This window comes from Trichosurus vulpecula, chromosome 8, assembly GCF_011100635.1.
Source record: "Trichosurus vulpecula isolate mTriVul1 chromosome 8, mTriVul1.pri, whole genome shotgun sequence".
Taxonomy (NCBI): Eukaryota; Metazoa; Chordata; class Mammalia; order Diprotodontia; family Phalangeridae; genus Trichosurus; species Trichosurus vulpecula.
In genome coordinates this window covers 195,017,194-195,044,472 of record NC_050580.1, presented here as the reverse complement: position 1 = coordinate 195,044,472, position 27,279 = coordinate 195,017,194, and the positions used below count along the sequence as shown (strand labels likewise).

Here is a 27,279-nt window from a genome sequence, read left to right as displayed (position 1 = left end):
GTTATTAAAAAAAACAAAAAAAAAAACAAAAAAAAAAACAAAAAAAAGAAAATGGGATAGCCGGATGCAGAAAAACCAGTTAGTTTATATAAGATTTTGAGTTCCGAATTTTTCTCCCTCTCCCTTTTCTCTCCCTTCTCCCTAAGACAGTAAGCAATTTGATATTTACATATGTGCAATCATGTAAAACATATTTCCGTATTAGTCATGGTGTATAAGAAGAAAGAACAAAAGGAATGAACTATGAAAAAAATAAAGTGAAAACAGTATGCTTCGATTTGCATTCAGACTCCGTATTTCTTTTTCTGGATGTGCATAGCATTTTCCATCACGAGTCTTTTGGAATTGTCTTGGATCATTGCATTGCTGAGGAGAACTAAGTCAATCATATTTGATCCTCACACAATGTTACCGTTACTGTGTACACTCGGCATCAGTTTATGTAAGCCTTTCCAGGTTTTTCTGAAATCTACATGAGGAAAGAGGGAGCATGAAACTTAACATAAGTAGTTAAGTTCTACTGGCACAGGTATTCGGAAAGGAGTATGAACTAGTGCAGGAAAGATGGGTTGGCGCCAGGCTGTAGAGGGTCTTATACGCCAGGGCAAAAAGAATATATTTTATTCAGGAGATAATAGGGAGCCACTAGAGTTTTCTGAGTAAGAGAGTAACAGGATGAGACCTCTACATTAAGAAGATGATTTTGGTTTTGGTATAAAGGATGACCTGGAGAAGAGAGAGACAAGTTAGAAAGCTATTACAATGATCCAACCAGGAATTTAGGGACAATACCAAATTCTTCCTGCAGGTGCTGCTACTCAGCCAGACATTGCTAGGAGAAACCACTCATGAGAAAGAAGGAGGCATCTGCGTGTAAACATCCCTATCATAAAGTGGGAATTGCAGTAATTGAAAGAAAGAAAAGAAGCGCAGTAGACTTCTGGTGTCAGAGGCCTCCCTTTAGGCAAGGAGAGAATGCTGATCCCCACAGAGATCACATCTGAGACTAAGGAGTGAAGCCCCTCCCCCAAACTCTATTCCATTATTTGAAGCAGAGAATCCAGAGTGAGGCAGGTGACTGTCCATGTGCAGTCTGTCCTGAACTGATTGTGTCTACAATATTGTGTTAAGTTCTAAGTACCACATTAGAGGAAGCATATTGACAAGTTCCTGTCAAGGGAGATCAAACTATATCTGTATCATTTCAAAGAACTGGAGATATTCATGCTGGGGCTCCAAGTAGGTCCTGGCTCCACAGCTAGCCTTTCTGCTAGGAAGCTCTTTAAAAGAGGCTAGGTGGTGCAGTGTATAGAGCAGCAGCCCTGGAGTCAGGAGGACACAAGTTCAAATCCAGCCTCAGACACTTGACACACTTACTAGCTTTGTCACTCAACCCAAATTGCCTTCCCTTCTCCCCTCGAAAAAACCAACCAAACAAACAAAAAAGCAGCTATGTGGTGAAGTGGTTTTAGAGCACTGGGCCTGGAGTCAGGAAACCCTGAATTCAATACAGACTCAGACACTTATTAGCTGTGTGACCCTGGGCAAGTCACTTAACCTCTCTTTTCCTCAATTTCCTCAACTATAAAATGGGGATGATCACAGCGTTCTATCTTATAGGGTTGTTGTGAGGATCAAACGAAATCATATTTGTGAGGAACAGTACCTGGCACACAGTAGGCACTCTGTAAATGATTTATTTCCTTTTCTCATGTAAAGGTCGGAGTTGTCTCTGGGAGAAGCTATGATGCTATAAGATATATAACCCTTTCTAAACAAACTACTTCACCCTACTGGTGGCTTGCTTCAGAGGCCCTGAAGGGAGTTACTGGCTGAATTTATGTAGATCCAGACAAAGTAAGTTATTTAGCAACTCGGAATGAGTAATTTTCAGGTGACACAAACCAGATCGAGTTGGTCTAGATCTCCAAAGGGAATGTTCATTAGCATTTGTAAGAAACTTTTGAATAAAGCCCATAGAGAAGTTAAATCACTCCCTAATTACTTCCTTTGAAATGTGCATTTTAACTAGGTTATTAGCCCAAATCAAGTGACTTCGACTAACATCTCTAATACTGTGTATACAGGGAAAGATAAACAGTCCTTCTATCCCTTCTATCTAACTTTGGATAACCTTTCTACTGGCCTTTGAGTTCTCTTTAAGTCAAAGATGAGAATTTTCTATTCCTTAGAGTCTGGACCGGGGCCATGGGTCTCCCTGTCTCTGTACCCTGTCCCTTCCCTTCCTCCACCAGACCCCTCCCCTCCTTTATCCTCTTCCCCTTTCTGGGGGCCATCTCCAATTGTCCAGATCTATATCTGGCCCAGATGACTGCAGAGGAGAAAGTGAGGCTGGTGACTTTGCGCAGCCCTGCCTCACTTAAATCCAATTCACTTGCATGATATGGCATCACTTCCTTGATGTCATGGTCCTTGTTGAGAAGGAAGGGCAAATAACAAGTCAAAGACCTATGATTTACTTGGTCTGGGAACTCATAGCGTGAAAGCATAGGTTTAGAGTGGGAAGGAGACTGGTCTAATTCCTCCATGTTACAAATGAGGAAACTGAGGCTCAGAAGGGTTAAATGACTCACCTAATATAATAATATATAGTACACATGTATGATATGTTCTCTGGTTCTGTTCAATATGATAAAATATGACAATTCTACCTGTTAATTTATTCAGTGTCATACCAATCAAACTATCAAAGAATTATTTTATGGAGCTAGAAAAAAAACAACAAAATTCATCTGGGAGAACAAAAGGTTAGGAATATCAAGGAAATCAATCAAAAAATGTGAAGCAAGGTGGCCTTGCAGTACCAGATTTCAAACTGTGTTACAAAGTGGTTATCATGAAAATGATCTGGTACTGGCTAAAAATAGAGTAGTGGATCAGTGAAATGGATTAGATGCATAATTTACAGTAGTAAATGACCATAGTAATCTAGTTTGATAAAACCAAAGATCCAAGCTTTGGAGTCAAAAATTTACACCATTTGACAAAAATTGCTGGGAAACCTGGAAAGCAGTTTGGCAGAAACTAGGCATGGACATCTCACACTGCATGCCAAGATAAGGTCAAAATGGACAAATGATTTAGACATAAAGAGTGACATCATAAGCAAATTAACACGGCATAGGAAAATGTACCTGTCAGATCTATGGATAAAAGAAGAGTTTATGACCAAACAAGAGATAGAGAACACTACAGGAAATAAAATGGATAATTTTGATTACATGAAATTAAAAGGCTTTTGCACAAACAAAACTAATGCAGCCAAAATTAGAAAGAAAGCAGGAAATGTTGGGAGGGGGAATTTTTACATCCAGTTTCTCTGATAAAGGCTTTATTTCTAAAACATATAGGGAACTGAGCTGAATTTATCAAAATATAAACCATTCCCCAATTGATAGATAGTCAAAGGATATGAACAGGCAGCTTTCAGAAGAAGAAATCAAAGTTATCAATAGTCACATAAAAATGCCCCAAATCACTATTGATTAGAGAAATGCAAATTAAAACAACTCAGATACCATCTCAAACCTATCAGATTGGCTAACATGACAGAAAAGGAAAATGCCCAAAAGGCTATAAAATGTGCATACACTTTGACCCAGAGATATCACTATTAGGTCTATGTCCCAAGGACATCAAAGAAAAAGGGAAAGAGCCTATTTGTACAAAAAAATTTATAGCAGCTCTTTTTGTGGTGGCAAAAAATTGGAAACTGAGGGGATGCCCATCAATTGGGGAATGACTGAACAAGTTATGGTATATGATTGTGATGGAATGAAATGACAAGGGGAATGGTTTCAGAAAAACCTGGGAAGACTTATATGAACTAATGCAAAGTGAAGCAAACAGAACCAGGAGAACATTATACACAGTAACAGCAATATTGTAATGATGATCAACTGTGAAAAACTTAGTTACTTTGATAAAGACAATGATTTAAGATGATTCTGAAGGACATGTTAAAAAATGCTCTCTACTCCCAAAGGGAGAAATAATGAACTCTGAGTGCAGATTAAAGCATACGATTTTACTTGCTTTATTTTTCTTGCTTTCTTGTGTGTGTTTTCTTTTCTAACATGGTTAATATGGAAATATGTTTTGCATTACTTCAGATGTATAATTGATATCACGTTCCTTCTCTTCTCAAGGGGTGAGAAGGCATAAGAGGGGAGGAGAGAATTTGGAGCTCAAAATTTAAAAAAATGAATATTTAAATTTTTTAAATGTAATTGGGAAATATTTAATGAAAAAATAAAATATACATATTTTAAAAAATGTAAGATTTGAACCCAAATCTTCTCAAGTCCAACCTTATACTAGGTTTTTACTGAGGTCCTTTAATCTAACTCCCTCATTTTATAAACAAAGAAACTAAAGACAGATTAAGTGAATTGCTCCAAGGTTGCATATCAGATCACAAAGGAGATCAACAATTGACCTAGGCTCAGAGGATGAGTCTAACTAGCCCATAGTCAAACCTGACTTAGTCCACTACTCTAAACTACTTGTCTACTGGTCTTTACTGTTCATAAATCTCTCCTCCCTTCCAGTACTGGGCCCTTTCCAGAAGCTGGCTATAGTTGATAGAATCTTGGACTTGTAGTCCGGAAGACCTGAGTTCAAATCCTACATCTAATACTTAATTATCTATATGACTATGGGCAAGTCACTTAACCAGAGAACTAGTGTTCTCATCTGTAAAATAGAGATAACAATACCAGTTTTGTAGGGAAGCCCAAATGGGGTAATGTCGGTAAAGTGCCCTATTCATGTCAGCTGTTAATATTTTAGGTGCTTTTAAACAATCTGATTCTCCTTAAACATGCCTAGTGCTTGACAATTCCTCCCTACTTCTTACATATACCTACTGTAACATCTCTCTTTCCAGTTCACCTTAAATATTTCTGTTAATGTAGTATAGTATGTAAGCATCAGGGCTAGACTTGGAGCCAGGAAGATTTGGATTCAGATCCTACCTTTGACTCTGCGACTTGTGAGTCGTTTACACCATTTAAGTTTTAGTTTCCTTAGCTGCAAAATGGAGGAGTTGGAGTAAACTTCTTCCCACTCTAAGTATTGGGGACCTGAGAGGGCCCTGCAAAAGGCTCCTTGGGAAAATGTACTGAGTATCCCCTGCCGCCCTCCCTCCCCCACAAAAAATTCACTCCAGCTTTTTCCATAAATGGAAACTGATGTAGGTGATAGCCGGCTTCCTTTTCTGCTGGATGGGAGTGGGGGGAGAGGGAAGTATTTGGAGAAGCTGCAGGGATTAAGGAGAGGACAAGGCCCAATAGCCCTAAGAAAAAGTCAAGAATGGAAGCTGCAGAAAGGCCAGCAAAAGAGCTAGTACATGGGATAAAGGTATCCAGCAGGAGTCATTGGCCCTGCAAGGAGATCCAGTCAGAGGAGCGGTGCCAACAGCCCAAGAGTCAAAAGCAAGAATTCAGCCAGAAACTGAAGCACGGAAGAAGAAATGAAGTATTGGTGGGAGATCAGTAACCTGGAAATTTAACCTGATCCATCCCCCTTCTTTGCCCTATGAGTCACAGGGGGTGGAGTAGGGAGGAGACTTTGAGATAGGGAAAAGTTTTGGGGTTTGTTTTTTTTCATTTTACTCTTCGTGAGCTTATATTCAAATCCTTTCTGTGTTCTTTATTGTGAAAAACCTGTTCTAAGTTTGAAACCCTGGAAGCCGACTGTGTTTTTTTTTTTTTTAAAGGTAACTGGTGCTACCATTATAGAGAGTGACAGAAACTGAGATTGTGAATTTCTCTCTGGTAGAAGCTGTGAGTTAAATTAAGTGATCACCCAATAAATGACCCAATCTTTTTTTTTTTTTTGATCCGGAGAAAACTAGATGTTGAAGTGGATAGAGCACTGGGGCTGGAGTCAGGAAGACCAGAGTTCAAATCCAGTCTGACTTTTCAAACCAGCTGTGTGACCCTGGGCAAGTCACTTAACCCCTGCCTCAGTTTCCTCATCTGTAAAATGTGGATAATAATAACACCTACCTCCCAGGGTTCTTGTGAGGATCAAATGAGATAATATTTGTAAAGTACTGTGCAAACCTTAAAGTTCTATAGAAATGTTAGCCATTGTTACGTCGGGAGGGAGACTGGCACAAGGACATTGATCTTAATGATGTGGCTTTTCTTTCTAACAGTTCTCATCTTGTGCATTTACTATCTCTGTACTCCATAAGTCAAGGGTTCTTAACCTGGGGTCCATGAGCTTGTTTTTTTAAAAATATATTTTGATAACCCTATTTCAATATAATTGCTTTCCTTTGTAATCCCACATCTTTTATTTTACCCACTTACAAACATGATTTGGAGAAGGTGGTCCTTAGGCTTCTCCATATTGCCCAAGGGGTCCGTGACACACAAAAAGGCTAAGAATTCCTGAAATAGAAGATCTACTATTGTGCTGGAAAACCTTCCTCTTGGTCTTTTCATGGGTCTTAGTGTAGTGCTCCGGCTGTGTGCGTTCAATCTTTTTTCAGTTGTGTCCAACTCTTCGTGACCCATTTGGGGTTTTCTTGGCAAAGATACTGGAGTGGTTCCATTTCCTTTGCAGGCTGCCCATCTGTCATCCCTCGTTCTCATTACCTGGCCAGCCTCGCTACTTTTTCCAATCCCACATTTCCCGTATGATTTCTTTTATGCCACTTTTTAGACTGAAGTTATCATTGGCAATATGTCACAGCCTACCTCTGCTCACCATGTATCTCTTCCTTGCTCTCTGGTTCAGTCATTTGACATCTTGATTCTTTGGAGATTTTGACGTTCCATGATTCTTAGCTTAATAGCACCATAAGAATAGAGGTAGAGATTGGACCTGTTATTTCCCTGTATAGGTAACTCCCAGGTGAGAAAATTCCCTTTGCCAAAGCAGGTTCTCTGCCATTTGTTTGTCTTAGAGATCTTAGAACAGGGGCATTAAACTCAAATAAATATGGGCATCCACTAAGCAGTCCATAAGGATCTTAGCGAGCTGAAAATTGACTTAATCTCTGTTCTATTGCATTTTTTATTTATTTTGTTAAACATTTTCTAATACATCTAATCTGGCTGGGAAGGGTTGCTCCCAGTATGTATTCATATGCAGACATCACATTAGACATCTCTGACTTAGAGCTCTGAGAAGTGATGTAGTCAGCTATAAACCGGTTGAAACCAGGTGGAAAGATTGTTTGAAAGTCCTCCCCAAAGATGTAGACAAAGTGGTGGAGATGTGAACTGATCCAACCATTCTGGAGAGCAATTTGGAGCTATGTCCAAAGGGCTATGAAACTGGGCACATAACCTTTGACCCAGCAATACCACTTCTAGGGCTATATCCCAAAGAGATCATAAAAATGGTAAAAGGACCCACATGTATGAAAATATTTATAGCAGCTCTTTTTGTGGTGGTCAAGAATTAGAAACTGAGGAGATGCTGGGGAATGCTTGGGGAATGGCTGAATAAGTCGTGGTATATGAATATAATGGAATACTATTGTGCTATACAAAATGATGAGCAGGTGAACTTCAGAAAAACCTGGAAAGACTTATATGAACTGATGCTGAGTGAAGTGAGCAGAACCAGGAGAACATTGTATGCATCAGAAAAAAGGGGCAGCTAGGTGGCATAGTGGATAGAGCACTGGGCCTGGAGTCAGGAGCCAGTTCAAATCTGGCCTCAGACACTTACTTAGCTGTGTGACACTGGGCAAATTACTTAACCTCTGTCTGCCTAGGTTTCCTCAATTGAAAAAATGTATACAATAATAGCCCCTACTTCTCTGGGTTGTTGTTGCTTGGCAAAAATACTACATACACACACACACACACACACACACACACACCCATCCCTGTATACACACATGTAGACACATAGATACATATATACACACATGCGGATGTGTGTGTGTGTGTGTGTGTGTGTATGGCAGCTAGGTGGCACAGTAGATAGAATGTCAAGCTGGAATCAGGAAGACTCATCTTTCTGAGTTCAAATCTAGCCTCAGACACTTACTAGCTGTGTGACCCTGGACAAGCCACTTCACTCTGTTTGCCTCAGTTTCCTTATCTGTAAAATGAATTGGAGAAGGAAATGGCAAACCACTCCAGTATCTTTGCCAAGAAAATCCCAAATAGGGTCATGGAGAGTCAGACACAACTGAAAAATGATCGAACAACAAATGAAGAAGTGACAGTGGCTTGAGACCCCTGGAAACCTAAATTATCTGGTAATTTGAATTTGCTTAGTTTGCTATGTGGAAATCATTTAGCCACACTAGGATTCCCTCTTATCTAGTTTCTTGCCTTCCTCCAGTCTAAAAAGCCCCATATAGGTACAAAAACAGTTGGGGACGACAGGGAAGCATGAAGAAGCCCTTAAGAGTGGGGTGTGGGGAGGTGAGAAAAGGGCAAAATCCTGCTGGGAGCTATGGAGGGAGGGAGTAATTGCAAGCACAGAGCAGCACAGGCTATTGGAGAGCTACCAGGTAAAGTGTAGGGACTGTAGTATCGATGCCCTGGGGCAGATGATAAACAAACAAACAAACCTATTCATTCCATGCTAATTATAGTTCTGATCCTTCACATCCCTTACAAAACAGTAAAGTTTAAATCAAACCATCCACTATCAACATTTTTGTGTCTTAGCTTTCTCTTTAGGTTCTTTGGTGCTACCATATCCTTGGTTTTTATTTCTTTCCATTCCCAGGTCCCTTCTTCTCTCTACTCCCTAGTTCTATCATGGGTTCAGATCTCCTCTGTCTCTGAATGAATCATAGAAGTAACTCTCTAGCCCCAACCTGTCTTTCCTGTCCAGTCCTAGTGTACAGACCATTTTCAAGTGGAGGTCCAACTACTACTTGAAATTAAACTTGATAAACATACTATCTTCCCTTCTAATCATTTTGTTCTACCCAGCTCCTAGGGAATAGAATGATTCTATCTATTCATGCCACCACCTCCATTACAATTTCAACCTCACGAACAGACAAGGAGTTATATGGGCTAAAGCACTGGGGCATCCAAGACAGACCTGGTCGAGAATCTGCCCAGATTCAAGAATTTAAGTCCAATAAAACACTTGCTGGCTTAAAGGAAGCTAAGAGAACTGTTCTCCAATTATACCATGGAAAGTATCAACTCTGGCTTGTTAAATACATAGCAACGGTACTGAGTACTGGTTATCTGGGACTATAATATGCTGTCCTGGTGAAGGGAGGATTGCAATGAATGCTAAGAACCATACTTTTTTTAGATTGTCTGCAACCATTAATTTAACTATATTCTTAATGTTTGCTTTTTCTCCATCAACAAACATATTGACAAACCAAATGAAATGAACTATATCAGTGTTGACATTCTCACTGTAAGTGAAACTAAAAGCTATAAACAAGTTGAAGCCAAGTGGAAAGACTGTTCAAAAGTCCTCCCCAAAGATGTAGATAAAGTGGTGGAGTGGTGAACTGATCCAACCATTCTGGAGAACGATTTGGAACTGTGCCCAAAGGGCTATAAAACTGTGCATATCCTTTGACCCAGCAATACCACTTCTACGTCTATGTCCCAAAGAGATCATAAAAATGGGAAAAGGACCCACATGTACAAAAATATTTATAGCAGCTCTTTTTGTGGTGGCCAAGAATTGGAAATTAAGGGGATGTCCATCAATTGGGGAATGGCTGAACAAGTTGTGGTATATGAATGTAATGGAATACTATTATGCTATAAGAAACAATGAGCTGGTGGACCTCAGAAAAATCCTGGAAAGACTTACATGAACTGATGCCGAGTGAAGTGAGCAGAGCCAGGAGATCATTGTACGTAGTAACAGTAACATTGTGAGATGACTAACTTTGATAGACTTAGCTCTTCTCAGCAATGCAGGGATCTAAGAGAACTCCAAAAGACTCATGATATAAAATGCTCTCTACATCCAGAAAAAGAAATATGGAGTCTGAATGCAGATTGAAGCATACTATTTGCTCTCTTTTTTTGGTTTGCTTTGTTTTTTCTTTCTCATGGTTCCTCCCATTAGTTCTAATTCTTCTTTACAACATGACTAATGTGAAAATATGTTTAATATGAATGTATATGTAGAGCCTATATCAGATTGCATGCCATCTTAAGGAGGGAAAGGGAGAAAACTTAGAACTCAAAATCTTTTGGAAGTGAATGTTGAAAACTAAAAAAAGATGTAGATTTGGTAAAGTTGGTTTCATAACATACCCAAAGGAAATAAGGAACTTCATTTCATGAGATACTTACTTGGTTGCTTTGCAAAAAACATAAAGAAGAGTACCATGAAAGTAATTACATCTTATGTGCCAATATTCAATATGGAGGAGGAAGTTCAAGTATTCTAGGAAAAACTTGACAAGATTGTCCAAATTAAATCAACATATAATTTGATACTTGGCAATACAAGAGTAAGGGAAGGATGGTGAGAATTACGTTGAAAATGAAGATCATCCTATATCTGATTACATGCTGTCTTGGGAGGAGAGGGAGGGAAAGAAAATTTGGAACTCAAAAACTTGTGGAATTGAGTGTTGTAAACTAAAAATTTTTAAAAAAACTATAAAAAAAAGAAAATTAAGATCAGCATAAAAAAATGAAAGACTAATAGCTTCTGGACCACTCAGAATTCTCATGACTCAAAATATCATGAATATTTTTATATTTAAAAATGTTTTATTGACATCTTGCATTTTTATATTAAATTCATTTCTGAATATATCCCTCCTGCTTCTTTCACTCAAAGAACCTTCCCTTGAGCAAAGATTAAAGTCAAAACTGTCTAAAAGTATGACAAAAACACCATAAAAATTGACCATATCTTACAGAATATGCAGCATTCTGTCCCCGTAGTCTCCCACCTCTCCAACAAAAAGAGAGTACATTTTATCATCTCTTTGCCAAGGTGTAGATTGCTTATTATAATTAAAGAGCATTCAGTCTTGTCTTATTTTTCTTTTAGCTTGATCGATGTAGTCATTGTAAATATCACTTTCCTGGTTCTGCTCACTTCACTCTGTATCAGACTATAAAAGTCTCCCTGAGTCTCTGATAATATTCAATTTGATTGAATATTGATTGTGGTAATTAGCTTGATTGTAATAATATTCGACTTGATTCACATCACAATTCGTGATATTTATTATGTGCCCGGCACATAGTAGGCACTTTAATAATTGCACTCTCTCTTGCCCCTTCTCCTTTCCCTTCTTTGCAACCACAGAAAGAGCTGCTATGAATATTTTCTTTCTATCTTTGACCAGAGCTGGGACAACATATTTGGGTGCACTGAGCAAGGTTTGAACATTTTTTCCTCCTCTATGTAACCATCCATGAAAAGTTTTAAGACTTTACGGTAACAAACTTAACTTGATGTGCCACAAAATAAATACCTACATGTCATACAGAGCATTTCTGGCATTTAAAATATGCCTCTTTAGAAAAAACAATATTTAAAGGCCAGTGCTGTACACTGGATAGGTATTCAGGCTCAGAGTAAGAAAGGTATGGGCTCAAGTCCCATCTCTGACATTTTGTGTGACCCTAGGCAAGTTACCTTTGAATGCCTCTCCAGGCATCTCTCTAAGACTATAATTTATAGAACAGTTGCTGATCTACATTGGTAGAAGGAATTTCCTCATCATAGTTTCTTACGCTAATTACATCATAGATTCAGACCAAAAAAATTTTTTAAAGTGTCCTTGGTTTCATTTCCTCGTGTGCTGTAACCCAGGTAGCTGCCTACCCTTAGTCTGAGCATTACTTAGGGAGAGAGTATAGGTAGGAAAAGGAAAGAAGGGTGCCAGGACAGAGCTACTGAGGACACCTACATAAAAAAGAAAAACCAATGAATGAGACCAAGAAGCAGAGATCAGATATTTAGGAGGAAAGTCAGAAGAAGCCTAGGAATGAGGGTATGTTGATAAGGAGTATGGTCAACAGTGGCAAAAGTGGTAGCAATACCAAGGAGGATGACGATTAAGGGCATCATAAAATCTGTCAATTACAAGAACAACGGTGATCTTGAATAGTAGATTCAATAGTGATGGGAATGGAAGCCAAACAAGGAACTAAGGAATGAGTGAGTGAAAGATGAGGAAATAGACACGGAGTGCAGAATACTCTTCCAAGTTTGTCAGTGAATGGGAGAAAAAAGATAGGAAGATGGGTAGAAGAGGTAACAGGATCAAGTGAAGGTTTTTTTAGGCTAGGGGAAATGTGAGCACGTTTAAAGGAAGGAGGCAATTGAGAGGAAGATATGGAAGATGCATGAGAGAGTTGCTGATTAATAGTATCGGGTCCTGAAGAAAGCAGAGAGGGATGGGATCAAGAACACAGGTGGAAGGAAAAGCCTCAGAAAGGTGGGCCACCTCTTCTCCGAAGACAAGAAGAAGGGAGGAAAGAATGAAAGAAGACACAGAGAGATTTTAAGGTGTGGGTGCTGTTTGTCCTTTCTTTTTTTGAAAAAAACAATTAATTAATTAATTAATTTTTAGTTTTCAACATTTGCTTCCATAAGCTTTTGAGTTTTCAATTTTCTCGCTCCTCCCCACCCAAGATGGTGTGTAATCTAATATAGGTTCTATGTATACATCCACATTAAATATATTTTCACATTACTCATGGTATAAAGAAGTATTAGAATCAATGGGAGGAACCATGAGAAAGAAGAAACAAAACAAAACAATAACAAAAAAAACCAAGATCAAATAGTATGCTTTGATCTGCGTTGACGCTATCATTCTTTCCATCATGAGTCTTTTGGAGTTGTCTTAGATCCTTGCATTGCTGAGAAGTCTATCAAAGTCAGTCATTGCACAATGTGGCTGTTACTGAGTACAATGTTCTCCTGGTTCTGCTCACTTCACTCAGCATCAGTTTATATAAGTCTTTCCAGGTTTTTCTGAAGTCTGCCTGTTCATCATTTCTTATAGTATTCCATTACACTCATATACCAAAACTTGTTCAGTCATTCTGACTTTCATTCTTGAAAAGGACCGTGATATCAGGGAGGAGATACTATGATTTGCAAGTGAATTGGATTTAAGTGAAAGAGGGCTGTGCAAAGTCACCGGCCTCACTTCTCCTCTGGAGTCATCTGGGCCAGGTATAGATCAGGATAACTGTAGTTGTCCCCGGATGCAGTGGTGGGACCTTGGCCTTTTCAAGCTAAGGTCTTTAACAGGTCCCAGAACAAAGGTTTTCTTCATAAGGTGTGGTAGAATGGAGATGAGAGAGTTCACTTAGAAGACCTCGGTCATGTAGAAGGCAAGATCATCTACTTGGAGAGAGTGGGCCTTGAGGAAAGAGAAAGTTCAGGAGAGCATCTGGGAAAATTGCTAGGGAGTCAATAAAAGAGAAATAAAAACATTTTGTTCAATTAAAAATGAAGAAGTAGTCTGAATTTGGGAGAACGAAGGTGAGGGAAGAGGTGGGGCAGGAAATTATTGTTAGAAAGGGGAATTTCAAAGATCAGTCTCTTGGAGACTGGGCAGATGGTGAGATTTAAGGTATTACCACCCTAGGGGATAACTGATATAGAGTAGAGATAGAAGTCATAAGAGTTAAAGAGGTTGGGGTTAGGGAACTGAGAAGTTTGAGTGAGCTAGAGTTAGAATGGTTAGCAACATGACTATTGATACCAGGAGGAAGGGGAAGAGAAGAAGACGGCATGTCAGCTACCTATATAAAGGGTTGGGGGAGGAGCAGAGAGGGGGAGTTGGAGTAGGAAGTAGCAAATTCTTCCCAATGCCTTCCTTTATAAAGGGCAGAAACTGAACTTTTTGTCTCACTCCACTCTTCATCTGTTGGAGGTGTTCAGGGAGGACTAGCATCTCTAGTGTGAGGGCTATGGAGCCTTTTTCAGAGCTGCTCATCCACCTTGGTGTCCACCTGCCACCTAACTTTCACCTGTGGTTCCAAGAAGCCACACCCCAGTAAAACTGTCTGGGCAGATGGGCTAAATAAGTCCTCAAACTCATTGGTGAGTTAGGAGGTTGTCTACCCCAAGCACGTGAAGACTTTCCTGGCCCGAAGGGGCAGGGAAGAACAATTTGTTCCAATGTTCATGAAGGTGGCTGAAGCAGGAGCTGTGGACCACTTAGAGCTTGGTCAGATATCAAAGATGCTAAGGTCATCCACTGGATCCCAGTCCATTGCCAGTTGTCCTGACTTTAATCTTGCCATTGGTCTTCAGTGACTCTGGAAGAGAGAGTAAGGTTGAGGAGTGTGTGACTGTCTCACTTAAATCCAATTTGCTCGCAAATCAAGATATCACCCTTTAACACCATAGGTCCTCTTCAAAAATGAAGGATGAACAACAGCTGCTTTGCCTAGTTTCAACTCTATGAACAAGATGCCCACAATCTGGTAACCCCTCATCTCTCTCTGCTCTACCTTTTCCTCTTCCTTTTGTGTGTTATCTCTCCTCTTTAGATTATAAACTCCTTGAGGGCAGGGACTGTTTTTCTTTCTATTAATTGTATCCCCAGGATTTAGCTCAGAGCCTGGCACTTAGTAGGCACTTAATCTGATTGGATTGGAAAGTAGGAATGTCCTGGAAGTCTATAGTTGTCAATAACAAGAATCAGGACAGAGTTATAGAATCAGACAGATGCTACAGAAGTTCAAAGGGGGAAAAGTTTGTTGAATGTTATTGGCAGAGAAAGGTTTTGCATGTATCAGTTGGGAGTAAGACAAAGGTTGACTCTTGCTATTAGAGAAGTTGAATGGGATGGCGCTGAGTAAGAGAAGAAACAACGTCCTTTAGGGACAAGGGATCCTCAAGGAAAAGCTAGGTTTCAGTTATTCCTAGAAGGTGGGGAGGAGTCTAAGAAGGAGAGATTGAAGATGAAAAGACTAGACCTTAGTACCCATGGGGTCGAATGCCTGAATAGACTTGTAGGAATATGATCCTATTCTCCACCCATCCTTAGGAGGGCACTTTCCCAGCAGCTGGATTTGTAGTTCAGCTGATAAATAGGTGATTCATTCGCCTGGGTAGGTCTAGTGGTTTGGTGATTTGTTTCTCTCTCTTGCTTGTAGTGAGGACCTTCCCTATATCAGCAGGAAGAAAGGGATGGGAAGGTGAAAAACTTCTAGAGAATCGGTCTCCACAAGCTTTCTTCCACATACAAATGGAATGATATTTCACCGCATAGTTATGGCAGATTTTATGCCAAAATTTTTTTTTGCAAAAAAGCATGGTACGACCATTATGTGCAGTTTTTTTTAACTGTGCCAGTATTACTTAAAAAATCATTTATTACTAAACTGTATCACTGGCAGACAAACTGTATAGGTTAGCTTGTGTAGGAAGATGCAAGTCTTACCGTATCACGTGACTTACTCAGGGCAGCTTTGCCTTCCTGCCCACTCACCTTGCCCCTACAGCTCTTCACTGGGTTGAGTGATAATACAGTTAGTACTGTAGTGCTCTAAAGGAACCACACAAGTGTGCTTTCAGAAATATACTGACAATGGGCATGTGCTGAGAATTCTGGGCTCTGTCTCACAAAGTGCAAGAGAGAAATGCATATCCATATGCTTACTGGTGCTATCCTGTTTATCTTTTAAGCAGTGTGAGGAACAGAATGATACCATACAAAGATTATGCGACGAAAGGTTATAAACCAATTTTTGGACTGAAAAAAAAGGGTGTGATTATTATGCAGCGGTGAAAATTATGCGATGAAATATCTGTGTATGACCCAGACTTCTATGGACTACTATGTTCTCCATAGCCAATAGCTTCACATCCCTCCCTGCACAGTCAGACCTTCTCTGGTCACCTTTTCAGCTATGCACTCTTTTTTCCCCTCAAATCTCTGCCTCTTCTCCTTTCTGACCTCCTCCAGATAAGCCACTCCACTCCTGGATAATTTCCACCTTCGATCTTTATCCACCTTTCTTTTGGCAGTATGATTTAGTGAAATGAATGAGAGATCCCTCCCTCTCCTCCTCTTCCTCCTTCTTCTCTTCCTCATCTCTCTCTCTCTCCACCACTACTTCCCAAGGACTTTGGGCAAGTCTCTTAACTCCTCCAACCCTCAGTTTCCTCATCTGTAGAATGGAGCTAATAACACTTTCATAATCTACCCAACAGGGTTGTTGGGAAAAAATTTTTGTCAACTATAAAGTAACCTATTAGTACTATAACTATTACATCATGATGATGATGATGATGGTGATGATGGTGATGGTGATGATGATGATTATGATAATGGTGATGATGATGATGATGGTGATGGTGATGATGATGGTGATGGTGATGATGATGATGATGATGGTGATGATGATGATGATGGTGATGATGATGATGGTGATGATGGTGATGGTGATGATGATGATGATGGTGATGGTGATGATGGTGATGATGGTGATGATGATGATGGTGATGATGGTGATGATGGTGATGGTGATGATGATGGTGATGGTGATGATGATGATGATGGTGATGGTGATGATGATGGTGATGATGGTGATGATGATGATGATGGTGATGATGGTGATGGTGATGATGATGGTGATGGTGATGATGATGATGGTGGTGATGATCATGATGATGATGGTGATGGTGATGATGATGGTGATGGTGATGATGATGGTGATGGTGATGATGATGATGATGATGATGGTGATGATGATGATGGTGATGATGGTGGTGATGATGATGATGATGGTGATGGTGATGATGATGGTGATGATGATGATGATGGTGATGATGATGATGGTGATGGTGATGATGGTGATGATGATGATGATGATGATGGTGATGGTGATGATGATGCAGCATGGCCAGGTAGATACAGTGCTGGCCTTGGAGTCAGGAATACTTCTGTTCAAGCACGCCTCTGGTATATCTGGGCTGTGTGAACCTGGACAAGTCACCTAACTTCTCAGTGCCCTAGTCATTCTCTAAGACAATAAACTACAGAAGTATCAGATGTTCATTGGAGCTCCCTATACTAATAAAATCACAGCTCTCATAAAAATTATGATTATTTCTCAAAAGTACTGTTGGATGAATTGAGTGGATGAGGTCTTCTACAAATCTATGTACTAGAATTTCAACTAAACTCTTATTACTACAGCCCTCAAGTTTTGCTACCAAGCTGCTGGTGGGTCTGTTTTCTGTAGGACAAGTATACAGAACAGTTTTGGGGCCCAACCTCTTAATAATTTGACGAATTAAAAAAAAATACCTCACATGACCAACAACAAAAGTCAAACCTGAACGCTCTGAGATTACGATAAACAAGTCCCAAAGAGGAAATATGACAGCAGAGATAGTGTCTATGGATATGGAACACTGCAGGTAATATCAGACTTTTTTTAATGTTAAGTGGTTTTGCTAAACTATTTTCTTTCCTCTTTTTTCTTTGTTATAAAGGATGATTCTCTAGAAGGGACAGGGATGATAGATCCATTGGAAAAATGTGAGAGAGATAAAGATAAAAATATCAATAAAATTATATATATATTTTTAAAAAACACAGGTTGATCTCATAGTTTTCTGGTTCACAAAAAGCTCTAAAATATGAGCCTGAAGCAGGGGTTTTTAAACCTTTTTGTGTCAAAGATCCCTTTGACAGTCTTATGGATCTCTTCTCAGAAAGATTTAAATGCAGAAAATAAAGTACATAAGTACATAACATTGCAAAAAAATAAATTATATTTAAATACAATTGTCAAAATAGAAAAAAAAAATTACTGACCTCCCCTCCCCCCTTTGACGGACCCAGGTAAAGAACCTCTGCTCTCGAGATTCAGACAATGGGATTGATTGGGATATATGAATGAAGCTTGGAGGATCATTCAGTCTCTGTTACCTTCAGGACAATTGTTCTTAAATCAGCTGGTGAGTATTTTCTAGCTGTGATTTCTGTTACTTTAAGGATGCATCATTTCATCTTTCTAGGTTCTCTCTCCACTGCTGTAGTTCATGACCCTTACTTGCTTTAGTGGACTGTCTTCATGAGTTGTTGAGGCTGAGCCTCTCCAAGCATAGCTAAGGTGGTCCTTAGCTGATAAACATGCTGTATTTCAGTGATCAGTTCAACAACTCTGATCCCCCAAGTATCCTCCCAAAAAATTTACCTTGGAATTATTTTTGTATATGTCCTGTTTATGCTTTCTTATGCTTACTTATGTATATATTGCTTCTCCTAATGGAATATAAGCTTTTCCAAGGCAAGAATTGCTTTGTTGGTTTTTAAAAATCCTTTGGCATTGTTGCAGTAATTAAGGTGGGACTTTTTTACTGTTTTCTCTTTTGAAACGCTTGTTTAATCAAGTGCCCTTGATGAATCTGGCCTTTGTTTTTTTTTTTTAATTAAATCAGGAGTCTTTGATGACCTGCTTACCTCAAGAGAGAGCCTAGTTTACATGCGTGTGAGTCGCATGTTTGTGACGCCAGAAGCTTTTAGGTCATGTGGGTTTGAATCACACGTTGTGATGCCCTTTGACCTTGAACAGGGTATATAAATTCAGAGGTTGGCATTTTGCCTTTGGGGCTCACTGATAGAAGGAGTGTTGAGACTCTGGACAAGCCATTGTAACTGTGTGCCCCGCCCCCCCCAGCTTTGCTAACCCAGACCCATTGCTTCTTCTGTGGTAACTATTGTGATTTGGTCAGACAGATAAGATTTGTGTTTATTTGCTCTGTTTATAAAATGTATATTTGTAATTTGTTTGTATTTGCTCTGAAGTTCAGGGTACTGGCTTTTTCCCCTGAACTAAGTGAATTATATGTGTATGTTTGATTAAAATGAGATCATTAACCCCTTAAAGTTGCTTTCCTTAGAAAAGTGGATCAAAGAACCTGTGCGGGCAGCTTTTGTTGCTGGTCTTGTTGGGTCTTAACACCTCAACAGCTGCTGCTAGCCATTATTGTTGTTACAGGCATATAGTAGGTGCATAATAAATGCTTGCCGATTGATTGATTCGCTAAAACTTTTCTAGCTTTATAGAATCTCCTGACATATGCATATCTGGCATCACCTTTAAGAACCAAGTCCATTTTCCTAATGTGACAAGGTACCAGAGTAGAACTTTAATGGAGATTTGATAGTTTTCAGATTAACCGAAAAAGTTGTTCCCTGTAATAACTAGGGGGGAAAAAGTCAGATATAGGAGACTGTTCAAAATTCTGCTTTCCTCCATCAGTCCTTTCCTTTCCATTTTCCAACTCTGCTTCCTCTACCTCAAAAAACATGTGAAATTTTGGTGGTCTTCAATCTTCCATTGGAGTCACAGGCTAATAGATTATTAGGTTGTAAGGTCTTTGAGAAATGAACCTGTGCCTTTCCTTTAATATGTATATAAAATCTGGGCTGGATTTGAGAGTCACCAATGCAGACCTCAACTTAATAGATAAGTCTGAGGTTAAGAGAGGATAAGTAATTTGCCCAGTCTCACAGCTAGTGTCAGAAGCAGAATGGGAACTCAGGTCTTCCGTTCCAAGTACAGATCTCCATTCTCTCTGCCACACTGCTGGGATGCTCTCCATATGTTGTTTTGCCATTTTTGGACTAGACCTGCAATTCCATCTACTTGGGAGCTCCCAATGTGAGCCTATATGTGTCAGAGGTAGGATTTGAGCCCAGTTTTTCCTGAACCCCCTCCCCCTTCCCATGCTCTTTTCCTTAATGTGGACTCCTTAAATGCCAGCTACTCTGTCTAAAATGGCTCAGGAATGAATGATTATTTGTAAAAGAGGTTTCGCAGTATTGGTGAATGGAAAGTTTCCCAAGCCATTAGAGCCTGAACTACCAGTTTCTAGATACCTGCTGTCCCTGAGTGTCATCACACAAAGTTGATTGGATGAATGGACCTGTTTAGGAAGGAGAGGGTATGTTGTAGTGGAAAGAATATTGGATTTGGAGTCAGAGTTTGATTCTTGTCTCTGACCCTGAGAAAACCACATGAAAGCAAATTAAATACATCCTGCCCTGCCCTAGTTTACAGCCTAAAAAAACCTCTCACCCAGAGTACAAGGAAGGTCACCAAAAGTGAAGGAGCATTCATTATAATAACTAATGTTTATACATTGCTTTAAGGTTCACAAAGCCCCTTACATACATTTATCTCATTTTTTTTCTTCACAACAAACCTGTAATGCACTATTACAGATGGAAGAAACTTTGCCTCAGAAGTTTCGGACTTAGGGGCATGCAGGTAAGTGGGAGGGCTAAGATTTGAACCCTAGAGTCTTTGATACCAAGATGGTTCAGAATAATAGTTTACAATTTACATAATATTTTCCTGACAACAATCTTGCTGATGAGTGCAAATATTTAAAATAGTAAAAATATTATTGCCCTCGTTTTATAGATGAGAAAACTGAGACTCAGAGATTAAATGATTTCCCAAGATTGTATTGTCAGTTAGTGATAGAATTGAGGATCCCAGTCTCCTGTCTTTTGGTCCCAATGTACCATACTTCTCTGTACTCTGGGTAAAGTGTCTTAGATTATAAACTCCTCCCAGGACAAGGGCAATGTCTATTTAATTTGCTTTGTTTTATTCCCAGAATAGATTGCTTAGTGGCTTTGATAGACCCATGATCTCATCCTCGTCCCTTCACTAAGACAGATTGCAACTCCTCCCAGCCTTTCTATTCTGATGAAATTCTGGCCCCTATCTTTTTATAAAGAGCCATGAAGGATCCACTCAGCACACTGGAGACCTTCCTTTGGATCTTTCAATAGCACCCTACTTGGACTTCTTAATCAATCTACATGCATTTATTAAGTTCCTATTACACATGTGCCAGGAACTGTCCTGGGCACGGGGTGGAGGTAGGGGTAGGCGGATACAAGGAAAAAAATTAAACAACCCCTGCTTGTTAACTTCTTTTCTGGTGACCCATGGCCTCTCTAGGAAATTAGAAGAGAAAAGAGCTCGGTGGTGTCAAAAGCAGAAAAAAACTAGATTAAAGGGGAAGAACTTTCCATTCTAAATCCTGTGATCCCATGAATTGGCAGGGTTAGGACAGACAGTGGCTTTCCCTTCTCTGTGTTCAGCATTTCTGTAGGAAGGTGGCCGGCCCCTTTCTTTCCTTAGGTGAATGTCTGTTTCTTTTTCTTTTTCAATTTTTTTTTTTTTGCTCTTGGGGTGTCTCCCAGTTTCTTTGTTTATGCTTGTCTCTTTGTCTCCTTACTGGGTGTTTCTGTGCCTGGGTAACGTAAATTTCTGCCAGTCGATCTTTTTTCCGTGTATGTCTTTCCTGGATCCTTTCCAGTAGGGAAATCACTAAGGGGGTGGGAAGGAGGTGGACCGGTGGGCAGGGCCGGCGTTCGGCCAGGTAGAATATGCAAAGGAGGAGGGCGGACCTATGCTAATGAACCAAGGGTAGGGAGGGCCGGGCCAGCTCGGCTTTTCCAGAGGGAGATCTCAGAGCTGTGAGGCTACCCAGGAGCGGAGCCTGTCTGAAAGGAGAGGGCTTAAGGCTAGCGGACTGAGGCCCCCTATCCAGAGCCGGCGCCCCTGCCATACCGGGGAGCCGGCCATGCCTCCGCGGGAGCTGGCTGAGCCGGAGCCGCCTCCGGTCCGGGCCCCGACCCCTCCCCCGCGGCGGGGCAGCGCGCCCCCGGAGCTGGGCATCAAGTGCGTGCTGGTGGGCGACGGGGCGGTGGGCAAGAGCAGCCTCATCGTCAGCTACACCTGCAATGGGTACCCCGCCTGCTATCGGCCCACGGCGCTGGACACCTTCTCCGGTACTGTTAGGTCCGGGCGTGGGGGGTGGGGCTGGGACTGGACTGGACTGGATCAATTCAGAGGCCCAGGACCACTCACTGGCGATATAGGCTCCTCTCCTCCCCCTGGATGTGGGTGGCTGGGGGGGGGGGCGGTAAGGAGGCACCCACAGAGCCAAGGAAATAGATCTGCTGTGCGGCAAAGAGCCCTGGACACAAAATCCATGAGTATAGACTGGGCTCTCCCATTCTCACGTTTCCCTGGGCTTCAGTTTCTGAAGGATCTGGGCCTTAAGGTCCCTTCCATTTCAAACCTGTTTTGATTCTTGGGACCCTACAGTGGTGAGGGGGGTGGAGGTCTAGGACAGGAACACTTGGGGATGGAGAAGGGAGTATTGGTTTGAAGGAAAGGATTTCCTGATGGTTCTGAGACTTTCTCTCAATGCAGTACAAGTCTTGGTGGATGGAGCCCCAGTCCGGATTGAGCTCTGGGACACAGCTGGACAGGTAAGAAGAACGATAACCCCCTGGCTTGGCATCAGGACTCTAGAAGGGGTGGAGGGAGGAGAGTCTCCAGCCTCCTCATTCATCAGCTTTTTAAGATGTTCAAAAAAAGATCTTACTCTCACTTTCCATTAACTTCTCTCCCCATCCCCCAGTCAGTCCACAAGTATTTATTAAGTCCTTGCTAAGTACTAGGCACTTCTGTAAGTGCTGGGAATACACATTGAAGCAATATAGGCCCTTCCATTCTAATGGGGGAAAACAACTCATAAAAACAACCTGGAATGGGGGAGGGTGAAGAAGGGGAAAATATCACCATAGAACAAAGAAATGTCTAAGCGAAACACCCATCCGCTGATCATGTCTGCAAATGTATGCTTCATTCTGTACCTGTACACCACCACCTCTCTGCCCAGGTGAGGAAGGTGTGCATCCCTATCAACTCTTCATTAATCTTTTATTACCTAAATTTTTTTGGTGAGAGATGGGCTAGAAAGGGGCAACATTGAGCATAAGGCACAAAGGAGGCAATGTTAGCTCCCTCCAGTCTCAATTGAGGGTGTTAATATTTCCTAACCATCCCTTCGACTTATCGCCACCATTCTTTTGCTGATTTTAATTTATTTCCTGCTCTAGGAGGACTTCGACCGCCTTAGATCCCTCTGTTACCCAGACACAGATGTCTTCCTGGCCTGCTTCAGTGTCGTGCAGCCTGGCTCCTTCCAAAACATCACAGAGAAGTGGCTGCCTGAGATTCGAACCCACAACCCCCAGGCTCCTGTTTTGCTAGTGGGCACTCAGGCTGATTTGCGGGATGATGTTAATGTACTGATCCAGTTGGACCAAGGGGGTCGGGAAACACCTGTGCCTCATCCGCAGGCTCAGGGCTTGGCTGAAAAGATCCGAGCCCGGGGGTACCTGGAATGCTCTGCTCTGACTCAAAAGAACTTGAAGGAGGTGTTCGATGCAGCTATTCTCAGTGCCATCGAGCACAAGGCCAGACTGGAGAAGAAGCTCAATGCCAAGGGCGTCCGGACGCTCTCCCGGTGCAGATGGAAGAAATTCTTCTGCTTTGTTTGAGCCCCTGTAGTGGGGAGGGGAGCAGGAGGCTAGAAATGCCTGGAACCGTGGGGCTGTGGGAGACCTTGGAGCTGCTGGCAGGAGCAGAGCCTAGGTCACCTTCAGGTGTTGTGGACCTTTCCTGGTAATTGTAGGAACAGAGAGCCGTTAACTGCTCACTTTATCGTACCTATTTGGGACTAAGACCTGTAGGAGGGAAGGTGCCTGGAGTCTGCTTCTGAGGACCAGTTCACCCTTTAGAAAGCAGCCTATTCCTTCAGGTGACTAACATAGCCAATAGCCCTAATTCAATGGGGTTTTCCAGCATGGGCCTGCAAGCCAATACAATTCTGAACAAGGAAGAGTCCTTGCTTGGGTTCCCTCCAGGAAAATGTCAGAGTCCCTTGTGGCCCACAGATTCTGGCACAAGGAAGGAAGAACATCTTAGCACCCTGAACTCATCCAAGAGGGCAGCTAGCTGAAAATAAGAAGTGTTTACCATAGGAGAAGGCTCTGAGGAACCTTGGGCAAGGTTTTGTAGCGGAGGAGAGAGCTTTAGAAAAGAGACTGGAAGGAAGGTACTAGAATGATGGGACAAGGCAGGCATGGTAGGAGTAAGGAGAAAGAGATCTGAGAAGAACAGGCTGGTAGAGAATGAGAAGATGGGAAATTGGGAGAGATCCTACAATGGAACAGAGATCTTTGGGAACAAGACCTTCTGGGATGAGAGATAAGGAAGCTAGGAGCAGAGAGGTGGGGGACGGGGGGAGGGGGAGAAGGAAAAGACTGTTGCTGAGGGGAGATAGGAGGGACCTGTCAAGGGCTCCTCCCTGGGCCTGCCCTCAGCCCCATCTCTGCCTAAGGCCAGGGAGGGAGGGGCTGCCTGGGGCCCTGATGGGAAGAGCTCTCTCAATCCTTATACTCAGTACTGCCCAAACTGGCCGGACAAGAGAGAGTCGAGGAGTGAGGGCTGATTCTCAGAGAAGGGGGTTCCTGGAGGGGAGGGGCCACAGCAGCAATAGGGAGAAGCAGAGAAGAGGGCTTTGAAGACTGCACCCCAATCTTCTTCACTGAGGGTTCAGTCCCTAATAGGGCAATGCTGAAGGGATTCTGTGGAGCAGTGTCTACCAATAAAAGTCTCAAGTGTCTGAAATTGATGTTTTGGTCTGTCATTTCCCAGTTCTGGCTTGGGCTGGGGCTGCATATAAGACTCCTTGACCTTTACCAGCTCTATTCCATACTCAGGGTCCTATAGCTTGGGTGCGAATATGATGGGCACCCATGGGGTTATCTAGGGTCAGAGCCTGTAGACTCCTAGAAGTAGAAAGGTAGGGCCTGGAGTTTGCTGAAATAACGTCATGGGAACTTATGGGAGGCATAGAGTTAGACTTAAGGTCATTAAATCCCATTCTTTCATTTTATAGATGAGGAAACAGAGGCCCAGAGAAATTAAATGACTTCACATGCCAGTTAAATGTCTGAGGTAGGATTCAAACCCAACTCCTTTCTGAAGTCAAGTCCAGAGCTCTATCCACTTCACTAAACTGGGAGAGCATTAAAACCCTGAGCCAAGGTTCAGTGCCCCCAAGTCACAGCCAATCCTCCCATCCTCTCTTGGCTCTCTGGCCCCTCCTCCAGCCCTCTCAACATCCCTTCCTGTTTCAGCTGGGAGCAGTGGCTGCTACTGGGGTGTGGGGCTCCTGGGATGGGCTTAGTTGGTTCCCAAGGAGCAAGCGTGGGAAGCTGGCCTGAGAACGGGTTTCCCCAGGTGTCAGCACCAGTGCTGCTTTCCCATGACCTCACCTGTTGGGCGGGGCCCCTTCTTTCCCTTCCTGCCCGCCCCCCCCCCCCAACTCCAAGCATAGCAGCAGCTCAAAACTGGGACTCTGGGGTAACCTGGAGCCTTTTCACCTTATTGCTCAGACTCAAGGTGAAAGCTGGTTCCCTTACTGAGATCCCAGGTAGCTTAGGAAGCGAGTGAGCTCTTAGAGTTTGGGTATAGGGTACAGGATGAAACCCCACAGAGCCTGGTCCTCTCCTCTCTAGAGAAAGGGGTGGTAGCATCAGGAGAGACCTAGGCATCACTCAGAATTTAGGACAATGAGTGGACCGGCCACTGTGATTTCATTAGTGTTTACTTGAACATCCTAAGTGAAGCCTTTCCTAACCTTTCCAGCCACTAATGCTTCCTCTCCCCATTATTTTCTATATAACTATCTTTGAAGTTTCAACTTTAAGTCATTTGGACTTCAGTTAGTTCCAGGCTGGGGTAATCCTAGGAAACCCATATAGATCATCCCTGAAAAATATCTCAGGCAGATGACCTGGGCTTGCCCTAGAAGATTGGCTCACTGTTAGAATCTGGGTTATAGGATCACAGATTTATTTAGAGCAAGTAAGGATCTTGGATCATCTTGTCCAACCCCCTCATTTTATAGATGACGAAACTGAAACCTAGAGAGGGGTATAGAGTTTGGTCAGGTGCCCTGAGGTCACATCTGGACCTGCTGAACAGGACCATAACTTGGGTGGAATTGGAGAAGGGTGACTAAGGAAGGGTGTAGAATGAACCTGGCCCGGGAGGATTTGGTGAGCTGAGTATACTGTTTGATTCTTTGTCCTAGAGATTTGGAGATAAAGGGCACTCTCAAGGATTCTGGGGTCCATAGACTATTTGGAGCTAAAGAGACCTAAGAGATCTTCTGATCCCTCATTATAAAGGTTCAAATCAACAAAGAGATGCTGAATTTTAAGAATTGAGATCCGGAGAGATTGTATGATTTGTCCAAGATATTACAATAATAAAAATAGGTAGCATTTATATAGGTTTGCAAAGCCCTTTACATTTTGCTATTACCTTCATTTTGCTCATGAGAAAACTCAAACTCAGAGAAATTAAATGACTTGCCCAAGGTCATTGACCTAATAATTATCTGAGGTAGGATTTGAACACAGGTCTTTCTGACTCCAGGTCCAATACTCTACCCACTATCCAAGTGGGTTAATGATAATGGCATCAGTGTCTCCCTATGAAGGCATAACTTGTAGCTAACAGAAAATTGGAGGTCCCTAATAGGAATTTAATCAATACTTATTGGTTGACTGACAATACATCAATTCTCAAGATCCTGGTTTGAAGTCAGAGGATTGGATGCAAATCCTAGCTCTGCCAATCCTATTTTCTATCTGTGTGACCTTGGGTAATTTGCTTAGCCTTCCTGGGCCATGGTTTACTCCTCTGTAAAATAAGGGGGTTCAGTAGATCTCTATGATCCCTTTTAGTCTCATGATCCCCTATCTGGGCCAATCCTTCTGTTTATGAGGGTTGTGCTGGTATGTGCTAGAGAATGACTGAAGGATTAAGAAACAGTAAACAAATGAAAGAAAGACAGGAAAGATCCTTCCCTGTTGGTGTGGTACTCTTTGGCTTTCAAAGTTATTTCAACATAAATATTATTATCTCAATTTCATTCTCGGGGCAATGTTTTAAAGTTGAAAAATTGACATTGCTTCTCTTTTCTCAGATGAGAAAATTGAGGCTTAGACTTTAGGCTTAGCATTATCAGACATATAGCTACATAAGTACCAGACAAGGCAAGGAGACCAACCGGAGGGTCATTGCAATAGATCCAACCAATACAGTCCAACATTGCAGTACAGTCCAACCAAGCTGGTCTTGACGTTCTTCACATATGACATTCCTAGTGTCCTCTCTGTGCCTTGGCACCTGGGCCTTCTGGTTGGTCTCCCTGACACAAGTCTCTCCTTACTCCAAATGGATCCTCCACTCTGCTGCCAAAGTGACTTTCCTTTTAAAGCACAGGTCTGACAGAGTCTCGCACCACTCTGCCACCTCAGTAAACTCCAGTGGCTCCAATTGCACAGGGTCCCCTATGTCTCCTTCTTCCCCTCCACCTCTCTTAAACCCTGCTTTGCTTTAAAGTTCAACATCCTCTCCTAAGTGAAGCCTTTCCTAATTTCTC

The 27,279-nt window shown here is 41.8% G+C and overlaps 1 protein-coding gene across 1 annotated transcript; it reads left to right on the top strand.

Annotated features, from left to right (window-relative positions):
- Positions 1-21,546: 21,546 nt before the first annotated feature.
- Positions 21,547-24,025, top strand: RHOV (ras homolog family member V). Its single transcript, XM_036736185.1, has 3 exons — positions 21,547-21,754; positions 22,182-22,240; positions 22,874-24,025. The coding sequence occupies exons 1-3, from the start codon at positions 21,547-21,549 to the stop codon at positions 23,315-23,317; spliced, it is 711 nt and encodes a 236-aa protein (XP_036592080.1). The 3' UTR covers positions 23,318-24,025.
- Positions 24,026-27,279: the final 3,254 nt, after the last annotated feature.

Bases quoted from the DNA above. Each gene is read 5' to 3' on its own strand.
- RHOV (XM_036736185.1), top strand. From the start codon at position 21,547: ATGCCTCCGCGGGAGCTGGCTGAGCCGGAGCCGCCTCCGGTCCGGGCC. The intron at 21,755-22,181 runs GTACTGTTAGGT...CTCTCAATGCAG, and splicing joins GGCGCTGGACACCTTCTCCG to TACAAGTCTTGGTGGATGGA. The intron at 22,241-22,873 runs GTAAGAAGAACG...TTCCTGCTCTAG, and splicing joins TCTGGGACACAGCTGGACAG to GAGGACTTCGACCGCCTTAG.